Source organism: Anolis sagrei, chromosome 10, assembly GCF_037176765.1.
Source record: "Anolis sagrei isolate rAnoSag1 chromosome 10, rAnoSag1.mat, whole genome shotgun sequence".
NCBI lineage: Eukaryota > Metazoa > Chordata > Lepidosauria > Squamata > Dactyloidae > Anolis > Anolis sagrei.
This window is the reverse complement of record NC_090030.1, coordinates 3146512-3168716: the sequence shown is the minus strand read 5'-3', so window position 1 is coordinate 3168716 and position 22205 is coordinate 3146512. Positions and strand designations below refer to the sequence as shown.

The 22205-nt window shown below is 40.6% G+C and overlaps 1 protein-coding gene across 4 annotated transcripts in view; it reads left to right on the top strand.

Moving 5' to 3' along the window:
- Positions 1 to 1729: 1729 nt before the first annotated feature.
- SEPTIN6 (septin 6) overlaps positions 1730 to 22205 on the top strand; it is a 77041-nt gene continuing 56565 nt past the window's right edge. For all 4 annotated transcript variants that reach the window (XM_060756026.2, XM_060756024.2, XM_060756025.2 and 1 more), the window contains exons 1-2: positions 1730 to 2101; positions 18661 to 18775. In XM_060756026.2, coding sequence (XP_060612009.1) covers positions 2072 to 2101; positions 18661 to 18775 — 145 coding nt within the window. In that variant the 5' untranslated portion in view covers positions 1730 to 2071. The remainder of the gene's footprint in view (positions 2102 to 18660; positions 18776 to 22205) is intronic.

Genomic DNA, 22205 nt, shown 5'->3' with positions numbered 1-22205 from the left:
CTGGGACGTGTTACTGGAGTTTTCCTATTCTTGAAAGGCACATCAGAACAGCCAGGTCTTCAAGTTCTTCCTAAAGACTGCCAAGGTAGGGGCCTGTCTGATATCTTTAGTTCCAGAGTCGTGAGGCTACCACAGAAAAGGCCCTGTCTCGCATCCCCAGGGGCGGCTCATCCATTACGCAAAGTAAGCGGTCGCAGTACACTTTTTTTTGCCAGGGGCGCAGAGGCACCTCTGTAAATGCCCCTCGACCGCCACTTGAGGAGCGCCCCCTCGGCTCACAACAGCCCTAGCAGTCCGGGGGAAGCCTCAGCAACCTATTACACAAAGTAAGCATTTGCAGCATAGTCGATTGTGCTCAGGGGCACTCTTGAGGCGCTCTGGGGGAAAATAGACCTTGACATATGTGAGTTGTAGTTACTGGGATGTATAGTTCACCTACAATCAAAGAGCATTCTGAACTCCACCAGGTTCAAATCCGGGGAGAGCACAGATGAGCTCCCTCTATCAGCTCCAGCTCCTCGTGCGGGGACATGAGAGAAGCCTCCCACAAGGATGGTAAAAACATCAAAACATCCAGGCGTCCCCTGGACAACGTCCATGCAGACGGCCAATTCTCTCACAACAGAAGTGACTTGCAGTTACCCATGTCGCTCCTGACCCAACAAAAAAATATATATATCTGGGCCGAAAAGTATATATATTTTTAAGTGTAACTTCGTCCAAACATAATATAATATAATCCCATATATATATATATATATATATATATTCAAATGTAACTTCATCCAAATATTATATATGTGCGTGTGCGTGTGTGTGATTATATTATATTATGTTTGGATGAAGTTACACCTTAATAAATGTAACATCATCCAAATATATATATATATATATATATGGGATTATATTATGTTTGGATGAAGTTACAGCTATATATATATATATATTTATGGGGCCCAGATATATATATATATATATATATATATATATATATATATATATTCAAATGTTACTTCATCCAAATATTACACACACACACACACATATATGGGATTATATTATGTTTGGACAAAGTTACACTTATACACACACACACACAAACACACACACACATACATATACATACTTATGGGTCCCAAATATATATATATATATATATATATATATATTCAAATATATAATATATAATAAATATATAATAAATATAATGTAATGTTATATATATAATGGAATGGAATGTCATATATATATAATATACATATAATGGAATGGAATGTCATATGATATAATATATAATATAATATCATATAAAGTATAAATATAATGCAATGCACTGGAATGTAATATAATATGTAATATATAAAATAATGTCATTCAATGCACTCCAATGCAATATAATATATGCAATATATATTTCTACATATAATGCAGTGCAACAGAACCTATAATTCAATGCACTCCAATGCAATATAATATATGCAATATATATTTCTACATATAATGCAGTGCAACAGAACCTATAATTCAATGCACTCCAATGCAATATAATATATGCAATATATATTTCTACATATAATGCAATGCAATAGAAGCTAGCAGCATCTCTCTGGCTGCCTTCCTTTCTCTCTTTCTCTGCTGCCTTTGAAGCTTGGAGAGGGGAGGGAGCCTTGGAAGCGCCCGCCTTCGCAAAGGCAACGGGAGGAGCCCAGAGGAAGCGAGGGAGGGGAGGGGAGGGGCTGCTTCTCTCTCTCTCTCTCTTTCTTTCTCTCCTTCCCTCTTTCCCTGCCTTGTGTGCCGGGTCCCCTCCCTCCCTCCTTCCACGCCTGGTTTCCTCTCTCATTCTCTCTCTCTCTCTCTCTCTCTCTCTCTCTCAATTGGGTTCTCTGCAAGGCGCGCTCTCCTCTTTCTCCTCCTTCCTTCTCTCTCTCTCTTTTTCCTTCCTTCCTTCCTTCTTTCCCTCTTTCCCCCGTTGCCGCAGTGGCCCGGCCCTGCTTTCCTCGCCTCCGGAGCCTGGCTGGGCGAGGAGGAAGAGGAAGGAGGGGAAGAGGAAGAGGAAGGGGAGGAAGGGGCCATGGCGGCCACCGAGATCGCCCGGCAAGTGGTGAGTGCAAGGGGAAGGAAGGAGGGAAGGATGGGAAAGAGGGAAGGATGGATGCCCATTGTGTGCCCCCCACCCCACCCCGCTTGCCCGCCCCTCCAAAGGAAAGGATGCTGCTACTGCAGGAAGGGAGGAAAAGGAGGAGGAAGTCCCATTTGGGGGTTTGCAAAAGGATTGTGGGGAGGGATTGTGGAGAAGAAGGGCTTTGGGAAGGGATGGGCAAGGGAGGGAGGGAGGAGAGAAAGAAGGAGGAAGGGGAGAGAGGAAGGACAAGGAGAAGGGAAGGAAAAAAGAGGAGGAAGGAAGAGGAAAAAGAAAGGAAGAGGATAAAGGAAGACAAAAGGGAGGGAGGAAAGGTGGGAGGAAGAGGATAAGAGAAGGAAAAAAGGAGGGAGGGAGGCAGAAGAGGAGGAAGGAAGGAAGGAAGGAAGGAAGGAGAGAAACAAGAAGGAAGAGGAGAAAGGAAGAACAAGGAGAAAGGAAGGAAAAAAGAAGAAAGGAAGAGGAAATAGGAAGGAAAGAAGGGAGAGAGGGAGGAGAGAAAGAAAGAGGAAGGGAAGAAAAGAAGGGAGATAGGAAGGAAGGGAGGGAGGAGAGAAAGAAGGAGGGAGAAGGGAAGGGAAAAGAAGGAGGAAGGAAGAGGAAAAAGGAAGAAAAAAGGGAGGGAGGGAGGGAGGGAGGAAAGATGGGAGGAGGAGGATAAGAGAAGGAAGGAAAAGCGGAGGAAGGAAGGGGAGAAAGGAATTAAAAGGAGGGAGGGAGGAGGAAGAGATAGAAAGGAAGAAGAAAGGAAGGGATGAAGGAAGGATGTGAGAGAGAGAAAAGGAAGGGGGACAAAGAGGAAGGAAGGAAAAAAGGAGGGAGGGAGGCAGAAGAGGAGGAAGGAATGAAGGAAGGAGAGAAACAAGAAGGAAGAGGAGAAAGGAAGGAACAGGAAATAGGAAGGAAAGATGGGAGGAAGAGGAAAAGGGAGGGAGGGAGGAAGAGGGAAAAGGGAGGGAGGAAGGAAAGATGAGGGACAGAGGAGGGTGAAGATAGGAAGAAAAGCAGAGAGGGAGGAGGAAGGCATAGAAAGGAAGAAAAGAAGGAAGGGAGGAAGAGGAGAAATGAAGAAAGGAAGAAAAAAGGAGGAAGTGGAGGGAGGAATGAAGGAAGAGAAGAAAAAGAAGAGAGGAAGGAGATAAAAAGGAAGTAAGGAAGGGGAGGAAGGAAGGAAGAAAAGAAGGGAGAGAGGAAGCATGTGAGAAAAAAGAAGGGATGAAGAGGAAGGAAAGAATGAGAGAGGATGAAGGGAAGGAGGAAGCGGAGGAAGGAAGAAAAGGAGGGAGAGAGGAGTAATGGAAGGTGATAAAGAGGAAAGAAGGAAGGAAGGAGGAGGGGAGAAAGGAAGGAAGAATGGGAGAAAAAAGGAAGGAAGGAAGGAGAGAAAGAAGGAGGAATGTGAGGGAGGAAGGAGAGAAAGAAGGAGGAATGTGAGGAAGGAAGGAAGGAAGGAAAGAAAGAAATAAGGAGGAATGTGAGGAAGGAAGGAAGGAGAGAAAGAAGGAGGAATGTGAGGAAGGAAGGAAGGAAGGAATGAGAGAAAGAAGGAGGAATGTGAGGAAGGAAGAAAGGAGAGAAAGAAGGAGGAATGTGAGGAAGGAAGGAAGGAAGGAAGGAAGGAAGGAGAGAAAGAAGGAGGAATGTGAGGAAGGAAGGAAGGAAGGAAGAGAAAGAAGGAGGAAGGAAGGAAGGAGAGAAAGAAGGAGGAATGTGAGGAAGGAAGGAAGGAGAGAAAGAAGGAGGAATGTGAGGGAGGAAGGAGAGAAAGAAGGAGGAATGTGAGGAAGGAAGGAAGGAAAGAAAGAAATAAGGAGGAATGTGAGGAAGGAAGAAAGGAGAGAAAGAAGGAGGAATGTGAGGAAGGAAGGAAGGAGAGAAAGAAGGAGGAATGTGAGGAAGGAAGGAAGGAAGGAAGGAAGGAAGAGAAAGAAGGAGGAAGGAAGGAAGGAGAGAAAGAAGGAGGAATGTGAGGAAGGAAGGAAGGAGAGAAAGAAGGAGGAATGTGAGGGAAGAAGGAGAGAAAGAAGGAGGAATGTGAGGAAGGAAGGAAAGAAAGAAATAAGGAGGAATGTGAGGAAGGAAGGAAGGAGAGAAAGAAGGAGGAATGTGAGGAAGGAAGGAAGGAAGGAATGAGAGAAAGAAGGAGGAATGTGAGGAAGGAAGAAAGGAGAGAAAGAAGGAGGAATGTGAGGAAGGAAGGAAGGAGAGAAAGAAGGAGGAATGTGAGGAAGGAAGGAAGGAAGGAAGGAAGGAAGAAAAAGAAGGAGGAAGGAAGGAGAGAAAGAAGGAGGAATGTGAGGAAGGAAGGAAGGAGAGAAAGAAGGAGGAATGTGAGGAAGGAAGGAAGGAAGGAAGGAAGGAAGGAAGGAAGGAAGGAAGGAAGGAAGGGGTGCTTTTCAGGGGAGAGTCTTCCAAAGTCCAGGCCTGAGGTTGGAGGTGGGGCTTCTCACTGAAAACAAGGTTGATGAGGACAGCAAGCCCTCCATGGGTCCATCAAGCCACCAGGTGTCATATTGCAGACTGGGATGAACTGGGGCCAACCCAGAGGGTGAACTGGGGCCAACCAGGCCATGGCAAGCACCCCCTTGGTGTATTTGGGGCTCCATTGGTGTGGATTGAGGCCTGTTGTGTGCAAGGTGGTTGACCGCTCGTTTATTGGCATCTTCCTTTCAACGTAACCGTGGCACTTTCGGCACAACAATCGTGGATCAGTGCGCAGGGACTGTGCCCCCCCTCCCCATGAGCCCTATGAGGCCCATGCGCACCTGCGCTTTGTCAGGCATGGGTTTCCTGCTACGATGAGAGCAAGCGGCGCTCCGTACAGACAAGAGAAGGAGATTTCTCTTTGTGTTCCAAAGGACAGGCATTGGATACGATTGCAGGAACGCTGGGATCGGACATTAAAACGGGGCATGTGCAATGGAAAATAGGCAGGTCGTCCCCAAGTTACGAACATAATCATGTCCATGGATTGTATATAAGTTGGATTTGTATATAAGTTGGAACAGGGACATTTTGGAAGTGTGACTGTCTATCTATCTATCTATCTATCTATCTATCAGTACAGAAGAGTGCAAACTATTACAGGAGTTGTAGGATAGTAATTAGTACCTATTTGTCTGTGTGTCTTTCATTGGTGATAAGGTCAGGGGACTAATCAATAAACATCTATCTGTCTATCTATCTATTTTAGTAATCTCTCAATCAGCCCCATCTCTCATCTATCTATCTATCCCATCCCATCTCATCTCTCTACCAGCCTTATCTCACATCTATCTATCTATCTATCTATCGATCATCCATCCATCCATCCAATTCATCTCTCTACCAACCCTATCTCACATCTATCTATCTGTCTGTCTGTCTGTCTATCCATCCATCCATCCATCCATCCATCCATCCATCCATCCATCCATCCATCATATTCACCTCTCTACCAGCTCTATCTCACATCTATCTATCCACCCATCCATCATATTCATCTCTCTTTCAGCCCTATCTCACATCTATCTATCTATCTATCTATTTATCTATCTATCTATCTATCTATCTATCTATCTATCTATCTATCCCATCTCTCTACCAGTCCTATCTCACATCCATCCATCCATCCATCTATCATATTCACCTCTCTACCAGGCCTATCTCCTATCTATCTATCTATCTGTCTGTCTGTCTGTCTGTCTGTCTGTCTATCTATCATATTCATCTCTCTATCAGCCCTCTCATCTATATCTGTCCATCCATCCATCTATCATATCTATCTATCTATCTATCTATCTATCTATCTATCTATCTATCTATCTATCTTTTGCATTGCATAGGGGAAGGTTCACACCCCTGTGTTGTTTACTTTGCTTTTAGTACCCCTGTTCAGGAGATGTCCCTCACTTTCTGATGATTGAATTTTGCAAAATGTGGCTTATTGTGGAAACAAAGTCTGGGGATCAAGCTTCATTGGAGACCCCTTTTGCCCCAATAATCACCCTTCCAGGAATGGAAATCCCTTCTTAAAGGTGGATTCCTCTCACTTCCTATTGCCTCAATCCTGTCCTTAACTAGGAGTCATTTGCAAGTCAGATGTTTGTAACTCGATGACGGCCTACAGATGATGGAGATAGATGTGTGCATGCTTTCAAGTCACCTTATGACTGACAGCAACCCCATGGATTCCCTAGGATTTTTCTTAAGCTTGCCAATTCCTTAAAAGTTAAAAGGGATGGGTTGTTGTGGGTTTTTTTGGGCTATATGGCTATGGTCTAGAGGCATTTTCTCCTGACGTTTCGCCTGCATCTATGGCAAGCATCCTTAGGATGCTTGCCATAGATGCAGGCGAAACGTCAGGAGAAAATGCCTCTAGACCATGGCCATATAGCCCAAAAAAACCTACAACCACCCAGTGATTCCGGCCATGAAAGCCTTCGACAATACATTAAAAGGGATGCTATGGAATGGCAAGACCTGACCTTTGCATCCATGAGTATTTTGGGATAGACGGAGTCACAAAGGCTCAGGAAGAGGATCGATGTAATCTGACTTGATAGGACCAGCATCAAAGGTTGCATGTGAGCTGCTTGACCACACATTAACTGCATGGGATTGTTGGAGTTGTAGTTTCACAAGGCCTTTAGCCCCCTCCAACAAAGGGTGCTGTCAACAAACTACAATTCCCAGGATTCTATAGCATTGAGCCAGGTAGTGCCAAACTGCATTGATTCCACAGTGTAGAGCCACCCATAGAAACACGTTTTAATATGTATTTTTTTTATAGAACAACATTTTAATATAGATTTTTTTTTTTGCAATGTTTGCGTGTTTTCACTATGCTGTGACCTGCCTTGAGTCACAAGGAGAGGCTGGTAAGAAATAAAATTATGATCATTATTATATTTATTTATGCGCTGCTTTATCTCACCCGAAGGAGACTCAAAGTGGCTTGACATAAAAGCATCAGCAGACAATTAAAAAAAATTACCAATATACAAACTTTGAAACAGGATTCAATATAAACAAACAGTATTTTTAAAAATCACAATTAAAATCCATAAAAAACATATTCAAAGTATTATTATTAAAGCTCTAAAAGTATTGTTTGGAAGGGTGAGGCCTGGATTTCGCTCTGTTCTCAGCCATGAACGACCCTTATTAGCTTCCAGATAGTTTCCAAATCTTAAGTAATTACAACAGGATGTGTGTATGTGTGTGTACATACATAACATACATACATACATACACTAGCCATCCCCTGCCATGTGTTGCTGTGGCTCAGTCTGTGTATATGTGCTTTGTGTGTATATATTTATTTATTTTATTTATTTATTATTTAAACTTATATGCCGCCACTCCCCTGGGGCTCGGAGTGGCTTACAAGGATAGCTAAAATCTAACAAAGTTTAAGAGCAATTTAAAACAATTTAAAAACAACAGTATCAAACATTAAAAGCCTGTCGGAACAGGTATGTCTTCCATGCCCTGTGGAAAGCTGGTAAGTCCCGCAGGGCACGAACTTCAGGTGGCAGAGCATTCCAGAGAGATGGCGCCACTGCTGTGAAGGCTCTGCGTCTGGTTGCCATTAGACGCAGGGTCTTGACACTGGGGACTTCCAATAGGGTGCTTGCCATAGATGCTTGCCATAGATGCAGGTGAAACGTCAGGAGAGACTGCCTCTAGAACATGGCCATATAGCCCAAAAAAACCTACAACAGCCCAGTGATTCCAGCCATGAAAGCCTTCGACAATACTCTGTGCTTCATTCAGAAAAAAGCTGCACTCGCAGAGCTCATTCGGAGGAATGCTGCACTTGCCGAGCTCAGGCGGTGTTGTATTTCAGTGCCAGTGTTGACTTTTGTGGAGAGGTGGCTGCCAAGGGAGCGGAAATGCTCAACACCATTAAGCTGTATTTCTGGCATTGCAGAGGGATTGGCTGGTGAGTGCTGGAAGCACACTTTGGTTTTCTCTTTGGTTTTAGGCTTATGCAAGGGTATAAATAAAGATAATCATAATAAAGGGATAGAAATCTGACACGAGAAATGTCAATAAAGCCAGTTGCAAATATGCCAGGCTTCCTTGGATGCGTTTGTGTATGCCTTCAAGTTGTTCCTAAGGTTTTCTTAGGCAAGAGATACTCAGAGGTAGTACTCATTGAGGGTTTCCTATCCAAATATGAACCAAGACCAATTTGGCTTAGTTTCCAAAATCCAGTGAAACCCGTTGCCTTTAGATTCACAAGTCGCGGTCCTTGAGTAATGAAATTCGAAAGAGAAACAGCTGCATGGAATTGTTTTCCCCAAACTCCATCAGCTGAGGTATGAACAAAGGCAATGGCTCCATGACGCACTGGATAGATTATTAATGCAAGAGTCTTTGCTATTGTACTTTCTAAAGGGAGAGCTTCCAATTTGGGGAAAGGCGATGCATTGCTTTCTGTACATTGATGCTAAAGGAATTTGGAAGCAAAATTCCCACCAAAGATGTCAGGCAAGCTTTCCAGGGTTTGAAAAAAATCATATTAAAAAAGGATATAGGAAAAGCAAGATATTTTACCTCTGATGATGCTTCTGATGTCGGTTAAGGTGGACCAAAGGGATCCCAATGCACGACAATGTGCGTACTATAAACAAAGGGCCATAAAGGCAGGTAATAAAACCAGCAAATAGATTAAATTTGGTACTATTTATCTTTTATTGCCTTTTATTCCTAATGCGCATAGATTCAAGATATGCTTGGGATTCTTCCAGACCACCTTAACTGACAACCTCGGAGACAAAATGTAGGCCAGTGACTCTTAACATCCTCAATGTTCTTTTTCCTGTATGAGTTCTGTATCATGTTTGCCTGAAAAAGAAGCTAATGAGGGTTGGAAAGCTTGCATCACGTATTTTGTGCCTTTTTGTGTTGTTATTCTGTGCATTTCAAATACTATCAACAGCCATGAAATATTAGGGCAATATTGTGATTTTCAACTGTTTCCTCTGAAAGTAACATTTAGTTCCTTTCGAAATAAACAGTTGCACATCAAATATTTAATATAATAGTAGGACAAATTATTTGTAGCAATGACTTTCCAGAAAGGGAAGGAGAAAAAAAAGAGATTGCTGCAGGACCTTTAAGATTAACTGATGTTTATTTCAGCATGAGCTTTCGTGGCGATATAGACCCACTTCTCCGGATGCAACGCAGTGTGATATTCTAGGCACATTTATGCAGGATTTAATGGCATCAGGGTATCAATGTAGCATAGTTTTGGGATCCTTTTATATCCTGGATCCTCTTAAATCCTGCATAAATGTGCCTTGTAACCCGGGGCTTGATTATCACTCTGCACTGCATGCAAAGAAGTGGGTCTATATTGCCACGAAAGCCCATGCTGAAATAAACACCAGTTAATCTTAAAGGTCCGGCCACGATCCCTTTTTTCTTCTTGCTCTCCTGGAAAGTTACCGCTAAAAAGTAATTTGTCCTACTCTTATAGTAAATATTTCGACCTGCAACTGTTTATTTTGAAAGTAACATTTAGTTTCTTTTGAAATAAACAGTTGCACGTCAAATATTTACTATAATAGTAGGATGAATTACTTTGTAGCAATGACTTTCCAAAAAGGGAAGGAGAAAAAAAGAGATTGCTGCAGGATCTTTAAGATTAACTGGTGTTTATTTCAGCATGAGCTTTCGTGGCAATATAGACCCACTTCTCCGGATGCAACGCAGTGTGATATTCTAGGCACATTTATGCAGGATTTAATGGCATCAGGGTATCAATGTAGCATAGTTTTGGGATCCTTTTATATCCTGGATCCTCTTAAATCCTGCATAAATGTGCCTTGTAACCCGGGGCTTGATTATCACTCTGTACTGCATGCAAAGAAGTGGGTCTATATTGCCACGAAAGCCCACGCTGAAATAAACACCAGTTAATCTTAAAGGCCCGACAACGATCCCTTTTTTTCTTCTTGCACTCTTGGAAAGTTACCGCTAAAAAGTAATTTGTCCTACTCTTATAGTAAATATTTTGACCTGAAACTGTTTCCTCTGAAAGTAACATTTAGTTCCTTTCGAAATAAACAGTTGCATGTCAAATATTTACTATAATAGTAGGACGAATTACTTTATAGCAATGACTTTCCAAAAAAGGAAGGAGAAAAAAGAACATTGCTGCAGGACCTTTAAGATTAACTGGTGTTTATTTCAGCGTGAGCTTTCGTGGCGATATAGACCCACTTCTCCGGATGCAATGCAGTGTGATATTCTAGGCACATTTATGCAGGATTTAATAGTATCAGGGTATCAAAGTGGCGCAGTGGGTTAAACCCCTGTGCCGGCAGGACTGAGGACTGATGGGTTGCAGGTTCGAATTCGGGGAGAGGCGGATGAGCTCCCTCTATCAGCTCCAGCTCCTCATGCAGGGACATGAGAGAAGCCTCCCACAAGGATGATAAAAAAGCATCAAATCATCCGGGCATCCCCTGGGCAACGTCCTTGCAGACAGCCAATTCTCTTATACCAGAAGCGACTTGCAGTTTCTCAAGTCACTCCTGACACGATAAAAAAAATCAAAGTGGCACATTTTTGGGATCCTTTTATATCCTGGATCCTCTTAAATCCTGCATAAATGTGCCTTGTAACCCGGGGCTTGATTATCACTCTGCACTGCATGCAAAGAAGTGGGTCTATATTGCCACGAAAGCCCACGCTGAAATAAACACCAGTTAATCTTAAAGGTCCGGCAACAATCCCCTTTTTTCTTCTTGCATTCTTGGAAAGTTACCTCTAAAAAGTAATTTGTCCTACTCTTATAGTAAATATTTTGACCTGCAACTGTTTATTTTGGAAGTTACATTTAGTTAGGGTTGTTGTAGGTTTTTTCAGGCTATATGGCCATGTTGTAGAGGCATTCTCTCCTGACGTTTCACCTGCATCTATGGCAAGCATCCACAGAGGTAGTGAGGTCTGTTGGAACTAGGAAAATGGGTTTATATATCTGTGGATAGACCAGGGTGGGACAAAGGACTCTTGTCTGCTGGAGCTAGGTGTGAATGTTTCAACTAACCACCTTGATTAGCATCTAATGGCCTGAAATTGCCTGGAGCAATCTTTTGTTGAGTGGTGATTAGATGTCCTTGTTTGTTTCCTCTCTGCTGTTGTGCTGTTGAGTTCTTTGTCTCACCCTGGTCATTCCACAGATATATAAACCCATTTTCCTAGTTCCAACAGACCTCACTACCTCTGAGGATGCTTGCCATAGATGCAGGCGAAACGTCAGGAGAGAATGCCTCTAGACCATGGCCATATAGCCCAAAAAAACCTACAACAACCTAGGTGTGAATGTTTCAACTGACCACCTTGATTAGCATATAATGTCCTGATAGTGCCTGGAGCAATCTTTTGTTGAAAGGTGATTAGATGTCCTTGTTTGTTTCCTCTCTGTTGTTGTGCTGTTGAGTTCTTTGTCTCACCCTGGTCATTCCACAGATATATAAACCTATTTTCCTAGTTCCAACAGACCTCACTACCTCTGAGGATGCTTGCCATAGATGCAGGCGAAACGTCAGGAGAGAATGCCTCTAGACCATGGCCACATAGCCCAACAACACCTACAACAACCCAGTGATTCCAGCCATGAAAGCCTTCGACAATACGTTGTCGGTTTGAATCTGGGGAGTGGGGTGAGCTCCTGCTGTCCTTACCAAACTACACATCCCAGGCTCCTATAGTATTACTACATTCTAATATCAATATATGTATATATATTATTAAAAAGTAAAAGTTTTCCCTGATATTAAGTCCAGTTGTGTTCAACTCTGTGGGTTGCTGCTCATCTCCATTTCTAAGCCAAAGCCGGTTTTTTCGGGCTGTACGGCCATGTTCTAGAGGCATTCTCTCCTGACGTTTCGCCTGCATCTATGGCAAGCATCCTCGGAGGTAGTGAGGTCTGTTGGAACTAGGAAAATGGGTTTATATATCTGTGGAAAGACCAGGGTGGGACAAAGGACTCTTGTCTGCTGGAGCTAGGTGGAAATGTTTCAACTGACCACCTTGATTAGCATTTGATAGCCTGGCAGTGCCTGGAGCAATCTTTTGTTGAGGGGTGATTAGATGTCCCTGATTGTTTTCCCTCTGCTGTTTTGTTGTTTTGATTTTAGAGTTTTTTAATACTGGTAGCCAGAACATTTAGTTGATAGCCTTTCAGAATAAACAGTTGCAGGTCAAAATATTGTAACTCAATGTTACTTTCAGAAGAAACAGTTGCACATCAAGATAATGTAACCAGATAAAATAACTAGTAAACTAAACTAAAGGGAAAGGAAGGGACATCCATTCCTGGAGGAGTTATTATCATGGGGAGAAGGGGTCTCCAATGAAGCCCTATCCCCAATCCTTGTTTGCACATCAAGCCAAAGACAGGAAGTGAAGTGAAATCTTTTGAACAGGGACACAGACAGCAAAGGAAACATCACGGAGGTGTTCACCCTTCTCTATAGTACCCAAAGAATACATGCACGCATGCATATATATATTAAGGTAAAGGTTTTCTCTTGATATTAAGTCCAGTCGTGTCCGACTCTGGGACTCTGGTGCTCATCTCCGATGCTAAGCTGAAGAGCCGGCATTGTCCATAGACACCTCCAAGGTCATGTGGCCGGCATAACTGCACGGAGTGCCATTACCTTCCCGCTGGAGCAGTACCTTTTGATCTACTCACATTTGCATGTTTTCAAACTGCTAGGTTGGCAGAAGCTGGGGCTAACAATGGGAGCTCATCCTGCTCCCCAGAGTCGAACCTGTGACCTTTTGGTTAGCAAGTTCAGCAGCTCAGCGGTTTAACCCACTGTACCACTGTGTGTGTGTGCGTGCATATGTGTGTGTGTGTGTGTGCACGTATATGTTTATGCCCTTGAATAACATAGGAAATTGTTAACACTCCTGTGGAGTTTCCTCTGCTGTCTGTGCCCCTGTTTGGAAGATTTCCTGTCACTATCTGTTCCCGCAATAATTAAATTTTGCAAAATGTGGCTTGTTGTGCAAACAGGGACTGGGGATAAAGTTTAATTGGCAAACAATCAAGGGCCAGTGAACAACTCCCAACCAGAGGATGCCTCCAGGCAACAACAGGCTACCCCCTATGCAGATACCCTCACTGATTGCCTTTGCAGCTTTATGGCTACTGAAATGCCAATTCAAGCTTGCTAATTGCAACATTCACACTTGTTTCAACAGACAATGCCGTGAAGCTGCAAAGTCAATCAGTATCTGCATAGAGGTAGCCTGGCTGTTGTTGCCTGGAGCCACCCTCTGTGGAATAATGCCCAGGGTGGGAGGGAAAAAAAAACCTCGTCTGTTGAAACAATTGTGAATGTTGTTGCCTGGAGCCACCCTCTGTGGAATGCCAATTCAAGCTTGCTAATTGCAACATTCACACTTGTTTCAACAGACAAGGGGTTTTTTTCCCCTCCCACCCTGGGCATTATTCCACAGAGGGTGGCTCCAGGCAACAACAGCCAGGCTACCTCTATGCAGATACCCTCACTGATTGACTTTTCAGCTTCACGGCTACTCAATGCTATTCAAGCTTGCTAATTGCAGCATGCACACTTGCTTCAAACAGACAAGGTTTCCTTCTCCCACCTTGGGCATTATTCCCCAGGTATAATACACTGCAAATTCTTCATTGCCAACAGAATTTCTGCAGATGTCATCCATAGATGCAGGCAAAACATCAGGAGAGAATGCTGCTGGAACATGGCCACACATCATGGAAGATCCAAAACAACCCATGTTGTAATGCCTGTCTTCTGGGCTGGCTTCATGGAGGAACACGATGCGGGGATGGGGGAATATGGCCTTGTCATTCTCGGTGCCCGTTGCGAACGGCTTCAAAGCGAGTGAGCTCAGAGCTGTCAGAAAGTGTGAATCCAGATGGCGTGGATTGTTCTTGGACGCCAAAGGCAGGAGTTGTGGGAAAGGGATGATGCGGCCTGCGCTTCGCTGCTAGACGTGGGGAGATCACGTATCAAGGCATCGTGCTCCCAAAGGTATTTTTGACTTTCTCTGCAAACGCCGTGGGAAAAACAGAAAGCAATGCGAATCCATATGCCTTTCACAAGGTGCAACATAGAGTAAGGGAGTATTGCAAGTGCTGGAATCTTGGATTTTCCAATAGATTTAGATCCCCACTCAGTTTTGGAAACTCTTTGGTTGGCTTTGGGAAAGTCACACTCTCTCAGCCTCGGAACAAACCCTGCCGAGAAGGATAGTTTCACCATTAAGTTGTCGTGAGTCTGAAACGACTTGAAAACCCACAGCAATATATATATATATATATATATATATATATATATATATTTTCCAATATTATGCAAAGTCTTTCCCTTTTAGTACAAGGCAGGAAGTTCTGGTTGCAACTAAACCGAGTGTGCACCCAAGGAGTCCGTCTCGCAAGGGAAGCAAGGCTTTCCGACGTTCCCAATCCTTCTTTCCAAAGCTCTGCCCAACTTTGAACTCTTTGGAAAACATAGGAAGCTTTCAATTGCAGGAACAATACAAATGTGAATATTAGTTGCAAGCCAGCAATGCTCTGTTTAGCAAACTCACTTCTGGAAGCTTTTCCTTTGATCCTGGGGGGCTTTGAGATTGAGGGTGAGGCACCAGCCCTCTCATCCCTAAAACACACCCACTTACCAAGGAACAGGGCACTTGGCATCCTCTAGGACAGGCATGGGCAAACTTACTATCTATCTATCTATCTATCTATCTATCTATCTATCTATCATCTATTTAGCTATATTTCTTTCTATTTTTATCCCTATATTCGTATCTATCTATCAATCTACCTTTCTATTTATGTATCTTTGTATTTTTTCCCTATCTATCATCTATCTATCTATCTATCATCTATCTATCTATCTATCTATCTAGCTATGTTTCTATCTTTCTATTTTTATCTCCATATTCTTATCTATCTATCAATCAATCTAGCATTCTATTTATCTATCTTTGTATTTATTTTTCTTTCCTATCTATCTATCCATCTACCTAGCTACTTACCTACCTATCTTTTAATCTTATTTTTCTTTCTTATCTATCTTTCTACCTATATTTTCATCATGTCTTTCTGTCTATCGCTCTATAATTATCTCTGTCTATCTATCTATCTATCTATCTATCTATCTGTGTTTCTATTTTTATTTATGTCAATCTATCTATCTCCTTATCTATCTATTGATCAATCTATCTTTCTATTTATCCTACCTACCTACCTACATACCTATGTCGATCTATCTATCTGTCTATCTATCTATCATCTATCTAGCTATGTTTCTATCTTTCTATTTTTATCTCCACATTCTTATCTATCAATCAATCTAGCATTCTATTTATCTATCTTTGTATTTATTTTTCTTTCCTATCTATCTATCTATCTATCTATCTATCCATCCATCTACCTAGCTACTTACCTACCTATCTTTTAATCTATTTTTCTTTCTTATCTATCTTTCTACTTATATTTTCATCATGTCTTTCTGTCTATCTCTCTATAATTATCTCTGCCTACCATCTATCTATCTATCTATCTATCTATCTATCTATCTATCTTTCTATTTATCTATCTTTATATTTATTTTTCTTTCCTATCTATCTATCCATCTACCTATCTATCTTTTAATCTATTTTTCTTTCTTATCTATCTACCTATATTTCTATCATGTCTTTCTGTCCATCTCTCTATTATTATCTCTGTCGGTCTATCTATCATCTATCTATCTATCTATCTATCTATCTATCTATCTCCTTATCTATCTATTGATCAATCTATCTTTCTATTTATCTTACCTACCTAGCTAGGTCTTTCTCTCTCTCTATCTCTCTATCTTTCTATCTTTCTATTTTTATCCCTATCTTCTAATCTAACTATCAATCTACCTTTCTATTTATCTATCTTTGTATTTATTTTTCTTTCCTACCTACCTACCTACCTACCTACCTATCTTTTCATCTATTTTTTCTATCTGTCTGTATGCCTATCTATCTACCCATCTATCTATCTATCTATCTATCTATCTATCTACCTACCTACCTACCTACCTACCTACCTACCTACCTACCTACCTATCCATCCATCCATCCATCCATCTATCCATTTCTGGAAACTTTTGGTCCAAGGGCAAACCCTTGGTTGCTGCTCCTCCGGAGATCGAAAACCCAGCACGGCATTAACTTTCTCAGTGGGAACGTCTATAATTGGCCTCTCATAATTGGATGTATTTCCCAGCCAGTGTGGCTTGCCCTGCACCCCTTCGTCAGGAGCGGAAGCATGACGATTGCCATCCACTTCCGGTGCTCAGCATCTGTAATGTTTCCCCCTTCAGAGAGTTCATAGCAACACTTGGATATAGGAAGGGTTCCAGTGCAGGAGGGCTCATTCCCCTCCAATGTGCATTAAGAAAGGGCGCGTCTACACCGTGGAACTAAATCAGATTTTTGTATTGTATTTACCTTTATATTCTTCTCTCTCAATTGCATCAACTTCGGTTCATGTTTGTAAGAACCCAACATTGCAAAAGTTACGTTATTCTCTTCCATTCTTCGGTTGTTTATTTTATGTACGTCAGGCTGAAGTTTTGCAACTTGCAAGGCCTTGGAGAGCGAATGGGTTTCTTGGGTGTGTAAGGTTGCATTCCTCAACCACATCAGTTGCACCGCTATTTGGCACTGATAAAGAGACCAAACTTCTTGAAGGTGCTGCCGACAATAGAGAAGGAAATGGAGCAAACATAGCTTTGCAGACAAAGAGATGAAAACTAGCTTGGACTTCGTTCTTACAAAGTTGTTATTATTATTGTTGTTGTTGGGTTGTTGTAGGTTTCTTTGAGCTATATGGCCATGGTCTAGAGGCATTCTCTCCTGACGTTTCGCCTGCATCTATGGCAAGCATCCTCAGAGGTAGTGAGGTCCTCACTACCTCTGAGGATGCTTGCCATAGATGCAGGTGAAACGTCAGGAGAGAATGCCTCTAGACCATGGCCACATAGCCCGAAAAAACCTACAACAACCCAGTGATTCCAGCCATGAAAGCCTTCGACAATACATTGTTGTTGTTGTTGCATCAACTTTTGCTCAATAGAGACAAACGTATCAAAAATGAATACAAGTAATAGCAATATGGACAATTTAACTAAAGCTCTTCTTATTTGGTAACAATGTTTTAAAAGCGTCCTTTGAGCCATATAGGCACCAGGGTGCTGTGCAAACATATCTGCCATGTAAGAAAACACAATTAAAGCACTCTCGACAGATGGCCATCCAGCCTATGCTTATGCAACAGTGGAATTCTCTGCCTCCAAGTGTAGAGGAAGCTCCTCCTTTAGAGGCTTTGAAACAGAAGCTGAATGGCCATCCATTGGGAGGGATTTGATTGTGCTTTTCCTGCATGAAGGCAGAAGGGGGTTGGACTAGATGCATTTTGGGGATTCCTTCCAATCCTGTGATTCTGTGATATGGATTTTAAACAGAGGCTGCATTGCCATCTGTCGGGAGGGTTTTGTTTGTGCTTTTTATTCATGAAGGCAGAAGAGGATTGGACTAGAAGCCCTGGGGGGTCTCTTCCAATCCTATGATTCTGTGATATGGGTTTTAAACAGAGGTTGGATGGCCATCTGTTGGGAAGGTTTTGATTGTGCTTTTCCTGCATGAAAGCAGAAGAGAGTTGGACTAGATGCACTGTGGGGACCCCTTCCAATTCAGATTCTGTGATATTGATTTTAACCAGAAGTTGCGTGGCCATCTGTCGGGAGGGTTTTGTTTGTGTTTTTCCTGCATGAAGGCAGAAGGAGGTTGGACTAGATGGCCTTTGGGGGTCTCTTCCAATCCTATGGTTCTGTGATATGGATTTTAAACAGAGGCTGGATGGCCATCTGTCGGGAAGGTTTTGATTGTGCTTTTCCTGCATGAAAGCAGAAGAGGGTTGAACTAGATGCCCTTTGGGAGTCCATTCCAACTCAGTGATTCTATGATATGGATTTTAACAGAGGCTGCATGGATGAGACCCTCAAAGGGAATCTAGTCCAACCCCTTCCTGCCTTCATGCAGGAATAACCCAATCGAAACCCTCCCTACAGATGGCCATCCAGCCTCTGTTTAAAATCCATACCATAGCATTACTGATCTGGATAAGACTCCAAAGGGCATCAAGTCCAACCCCTTCCTGCCTTTATGCAGTAATAACATAATTAAAGCCCTCCCAACAGATGGCCATCTCCTTTGAAGTATCTTGGCTCTACCTACAGCCTTAGAAAACTGTTGTGTATTATTTAATGTGTTGGTTTGCAGTTTCCATCTGGAGGGATGGACTTAGAGGGAGATACCAAAAAGTCTGCGTCGTGGTTTTTCAGCCGCCACGAATGCATCCGTGGGCATGCTTCCTTTGCAAAAGGAGAGTTTTCCAGAGAGTGCCCAAAAATAGATTTTCTGTTTTGTTTATTTGGAGGGTAAATCTGAGCACGCCTTTATTTTTAAACCCTTTCCAGGGTGAAGGATGCCGCACCGTTCCTCTTTCTGGCCACGTCGGGTTCGACAGCTTGCCGGACCAGCTGGTGAACAAATCCGTTGGCCACGGCTTCTGCTTCAACATCCTGTGTGTGGGTGAGTCCCTCCGTGCCTTCCTTTCCTTTCCCTTTTTGGAAGAGAATGCTCCGCAACGCAAGGGAGCTCCCGGTACGCTTTGGCATCCAACGTTAAGTAAACAAGGCTCATAACAAAGTCAGCCTTTGAGTTGCCTGGAATACGGATTCCGTGTTGTTGCATCCAACGTTTTAGTAGATACATCACAGCCTGGGTTGTTGTGAGTTTTCCAAGCAGCCTAGCTATGTTCCAGCAGCATTCTCTCCTGAATTTTTGCCTGTATCTGTGGCTAATGGCAACTTCATAGGAACTGGTATGAGTCCAACAAATTGAGTGTACCGTATATACTCGAGTATAAGACGACCTGAATATAAGCCGAGGCACGTAAACGTATTGACTCGAGTATAAGCCGAGGGTGGGAAATGCATCCACTATGGGTCAATTTCAAAATAAAAATAGATACCAATAAAGTTACATTAATTGGGGCATCAATAGGCTAAATGTTTCTGAATATTTACATAAAACTGTAATTTAAGATAAGACTGTCCAACTCTTATTAAACCATTATTCTAACCTCCTTCTATGTAAATGTACTTATTATTGAAATAATAAAAATAATAGAGTAAAATAATGAAAATGCAATAAAAACAGTAATTATAGAGTAATAACAGGGTAAAATACTGTAAATGAAATAATAATAATAATAATAATAATAATAATAAGATTAAAATAATAAATGTAATAATAATAATAGGGTAAAATACTGTAAATATAATAATAATAATAATAATAATTAGATTAAAATAATAAATGTAATAATAATAATAGGGTAAAATACTGTAAATGTAATAATAATAATAATAATAATAAGATTAAAATAATAAATGTAATAATAATAATAGGGTAAAATACTGTAAATGTAATAATAATAATAATAATAATAATAATAAATAGATTAAAATAATAAATGTAGTAATAATAATAGGGTAAAATACTGTAAATGTAATAATAATAATAATAAGATTAAAATAATAAATGTAATAATAATAATAGGGTAAAATACTGTAAATGTAATAATAATAATAATAATAATAATAGACTAAAATAATAAATGTAGTAATCATAGGGTAAAATACTGTAAATGTAATAATAATAATAGTAATTAGATTAAAATAATAAATGTAGTAATCATAGGGTAAAATACTGTAAATGTAATAATAATAATAGTAATTAGATTAAAATAATAAATGTAGTAATAATAGGGTAAAATACTGTAAATGTAATAATAATAATAATAATAGACTAAAATAATAAATGTAGTAATAATAGGGTAAAATACTGTAAATGTAATAATAATAATAATAATAATAGATTAAAATAATAAATGTAGTAATAACAGGGTAAAATACTGTAAATGTAATAATAATAATAATAGATTAAAATAATAAATGTAGTAATAACAGGGTAAAATACTGTAAATGTAATAATAATAATAATAATAATATACTAAAATAATAAATGTAGTAATAATAGGGTAAAATACTGTAAATGTAATAATAATAATAATAATAATAATAATAATAGATTAAAATAATAAATGTAGTAATCATAGGGTAAAATACTGTAAATGTAATAATAATAATAATAAATATATTAAAATTATAAATGTAGTAATAATAACAGGGTAAAATACTGTAAATGTAATAATAATAATAATAATAAATAGATTAAAATAATAAATGTAATAATAATAGTAGGGTAAAATACTTTAAATGTAATAATAATAATAATAATAAATAGATTAAAATAATAAATGTAATAATAATAATAGGGTAAAATACTGTAAATGTAATAATAATAAATAGATTAAAATAATAAATGTAATAATAATAACAGGGTAAAATACTGCAAAAGGAATAATAATAGAGCAAAATAATGTCAATATAATAATAATAGAGTAAAATAATACATGTAATAAAATAATACTAATAACAGAGTAAAAGAATAAATAACCTTGACTCGAGTATAAGCCGAGGGGAGCTTTTTCAGCCTAAAAAAGGGGCTGAAAACTCGGCTTATAATTGAGTAAACACAGTATATAACCCAGTGGAAAAATGTCCAGGGTGGGAGAAGGATCCCTTGTCTGCATGTTGCAATTTAGCAAGCTTGTTTAGCATTGAGTAGCCATGAAGTTTGCAAAGTCAATCAGTGAGGGTATCAGTTGGGTGAGTGGGCTTATTACCAAAAGACCCTCCTCATAGCACAGTAACTTATCAACAGCAGCATAACCCAACACCAGTCGCACAAAGGGATTGAACACAAACACACAGACCAAGGTTATCTCTTCCATTGGAGGATTTTCTGTAAAGCCAAATAATATGGTTGCACTAGCCATGAAGTTTGCAAAGTCAATCAGTGAGGGTATCTGTTGGGTGAGTGGGATTATTACCAAAAGACCCTCCTCATAGCACAGTAACTTATCAACAGCAGTGTGACCCAACACCAGTCGCACAAAGTGATAGAAAGAACACAAACACAGAGACCAAGGTTATCTCTTCCATTGGAGGCTTTTCTGTAAAGCCAAATAATATAGTTGCACTAGCCATGAAGTTTGCAAAGTCAATCAGTGAGGGTATCTGTTGGGTGAGTGGGATTATTACCAAAAGACCCTCCTCATAGCACAGTAACTTATCAACAGCAGTGTGACCCAACACCAGTCGCGCAAAGTGATAGAAAGAACACAAACACACAGACCAAGGTTATCTCTTCCATTGGAGGCCTTTCTGTAAAGCCAAATAATATGGTTGCACTCTTTGCAAGAACAAGGTTTCCATAACACAAATTAAGTTCAACCTTCACATTGGAGCTTCACATACAAAGCCTACCTCACACTCAGGCCCACTAACCACCTCCTCTCCCCTGAGGAGTGGACCCAAGAGCACCTAACCCATTAGCATTATGGAAAAATAATCCAAAACGAAGTCTATCCTGGCTCGGTCAACACCCAGGAAAAAAGGACCATAGTGGATGCTGCTGATTCTGAACAGCCATCAACAAGTTGGCTACAGAATCAAAATGCAAATAAACAATCACAGAAGTGGCAGAAATAGACAATGCCAGAAAACCACATTATTATTATTATTATTATTATTATTATTATTATTATTATTATTATTATTTTAGCCGTCCCCTGCCGCATGTTGCTGTGGCCCACATGAGGGTTCTGTGTGGGAGGTTTGGCCCAATTCTATCAGTTCAGAATGCTCTGTGATTGTAGGTGAACTATAAATCCCAGCAACTACAACTCCCAAATGTCAAGATTCTATTTTCCCCAAACTCTACCAGTGTTCACATTTGGGCATATTGAGTATTCGTGCCAAGTTTGGTCCAGATCCATCATTGTTTGAGTCCTCAGTGATCTCTGGATGTAGGTGAACTACAACTCCAAAAC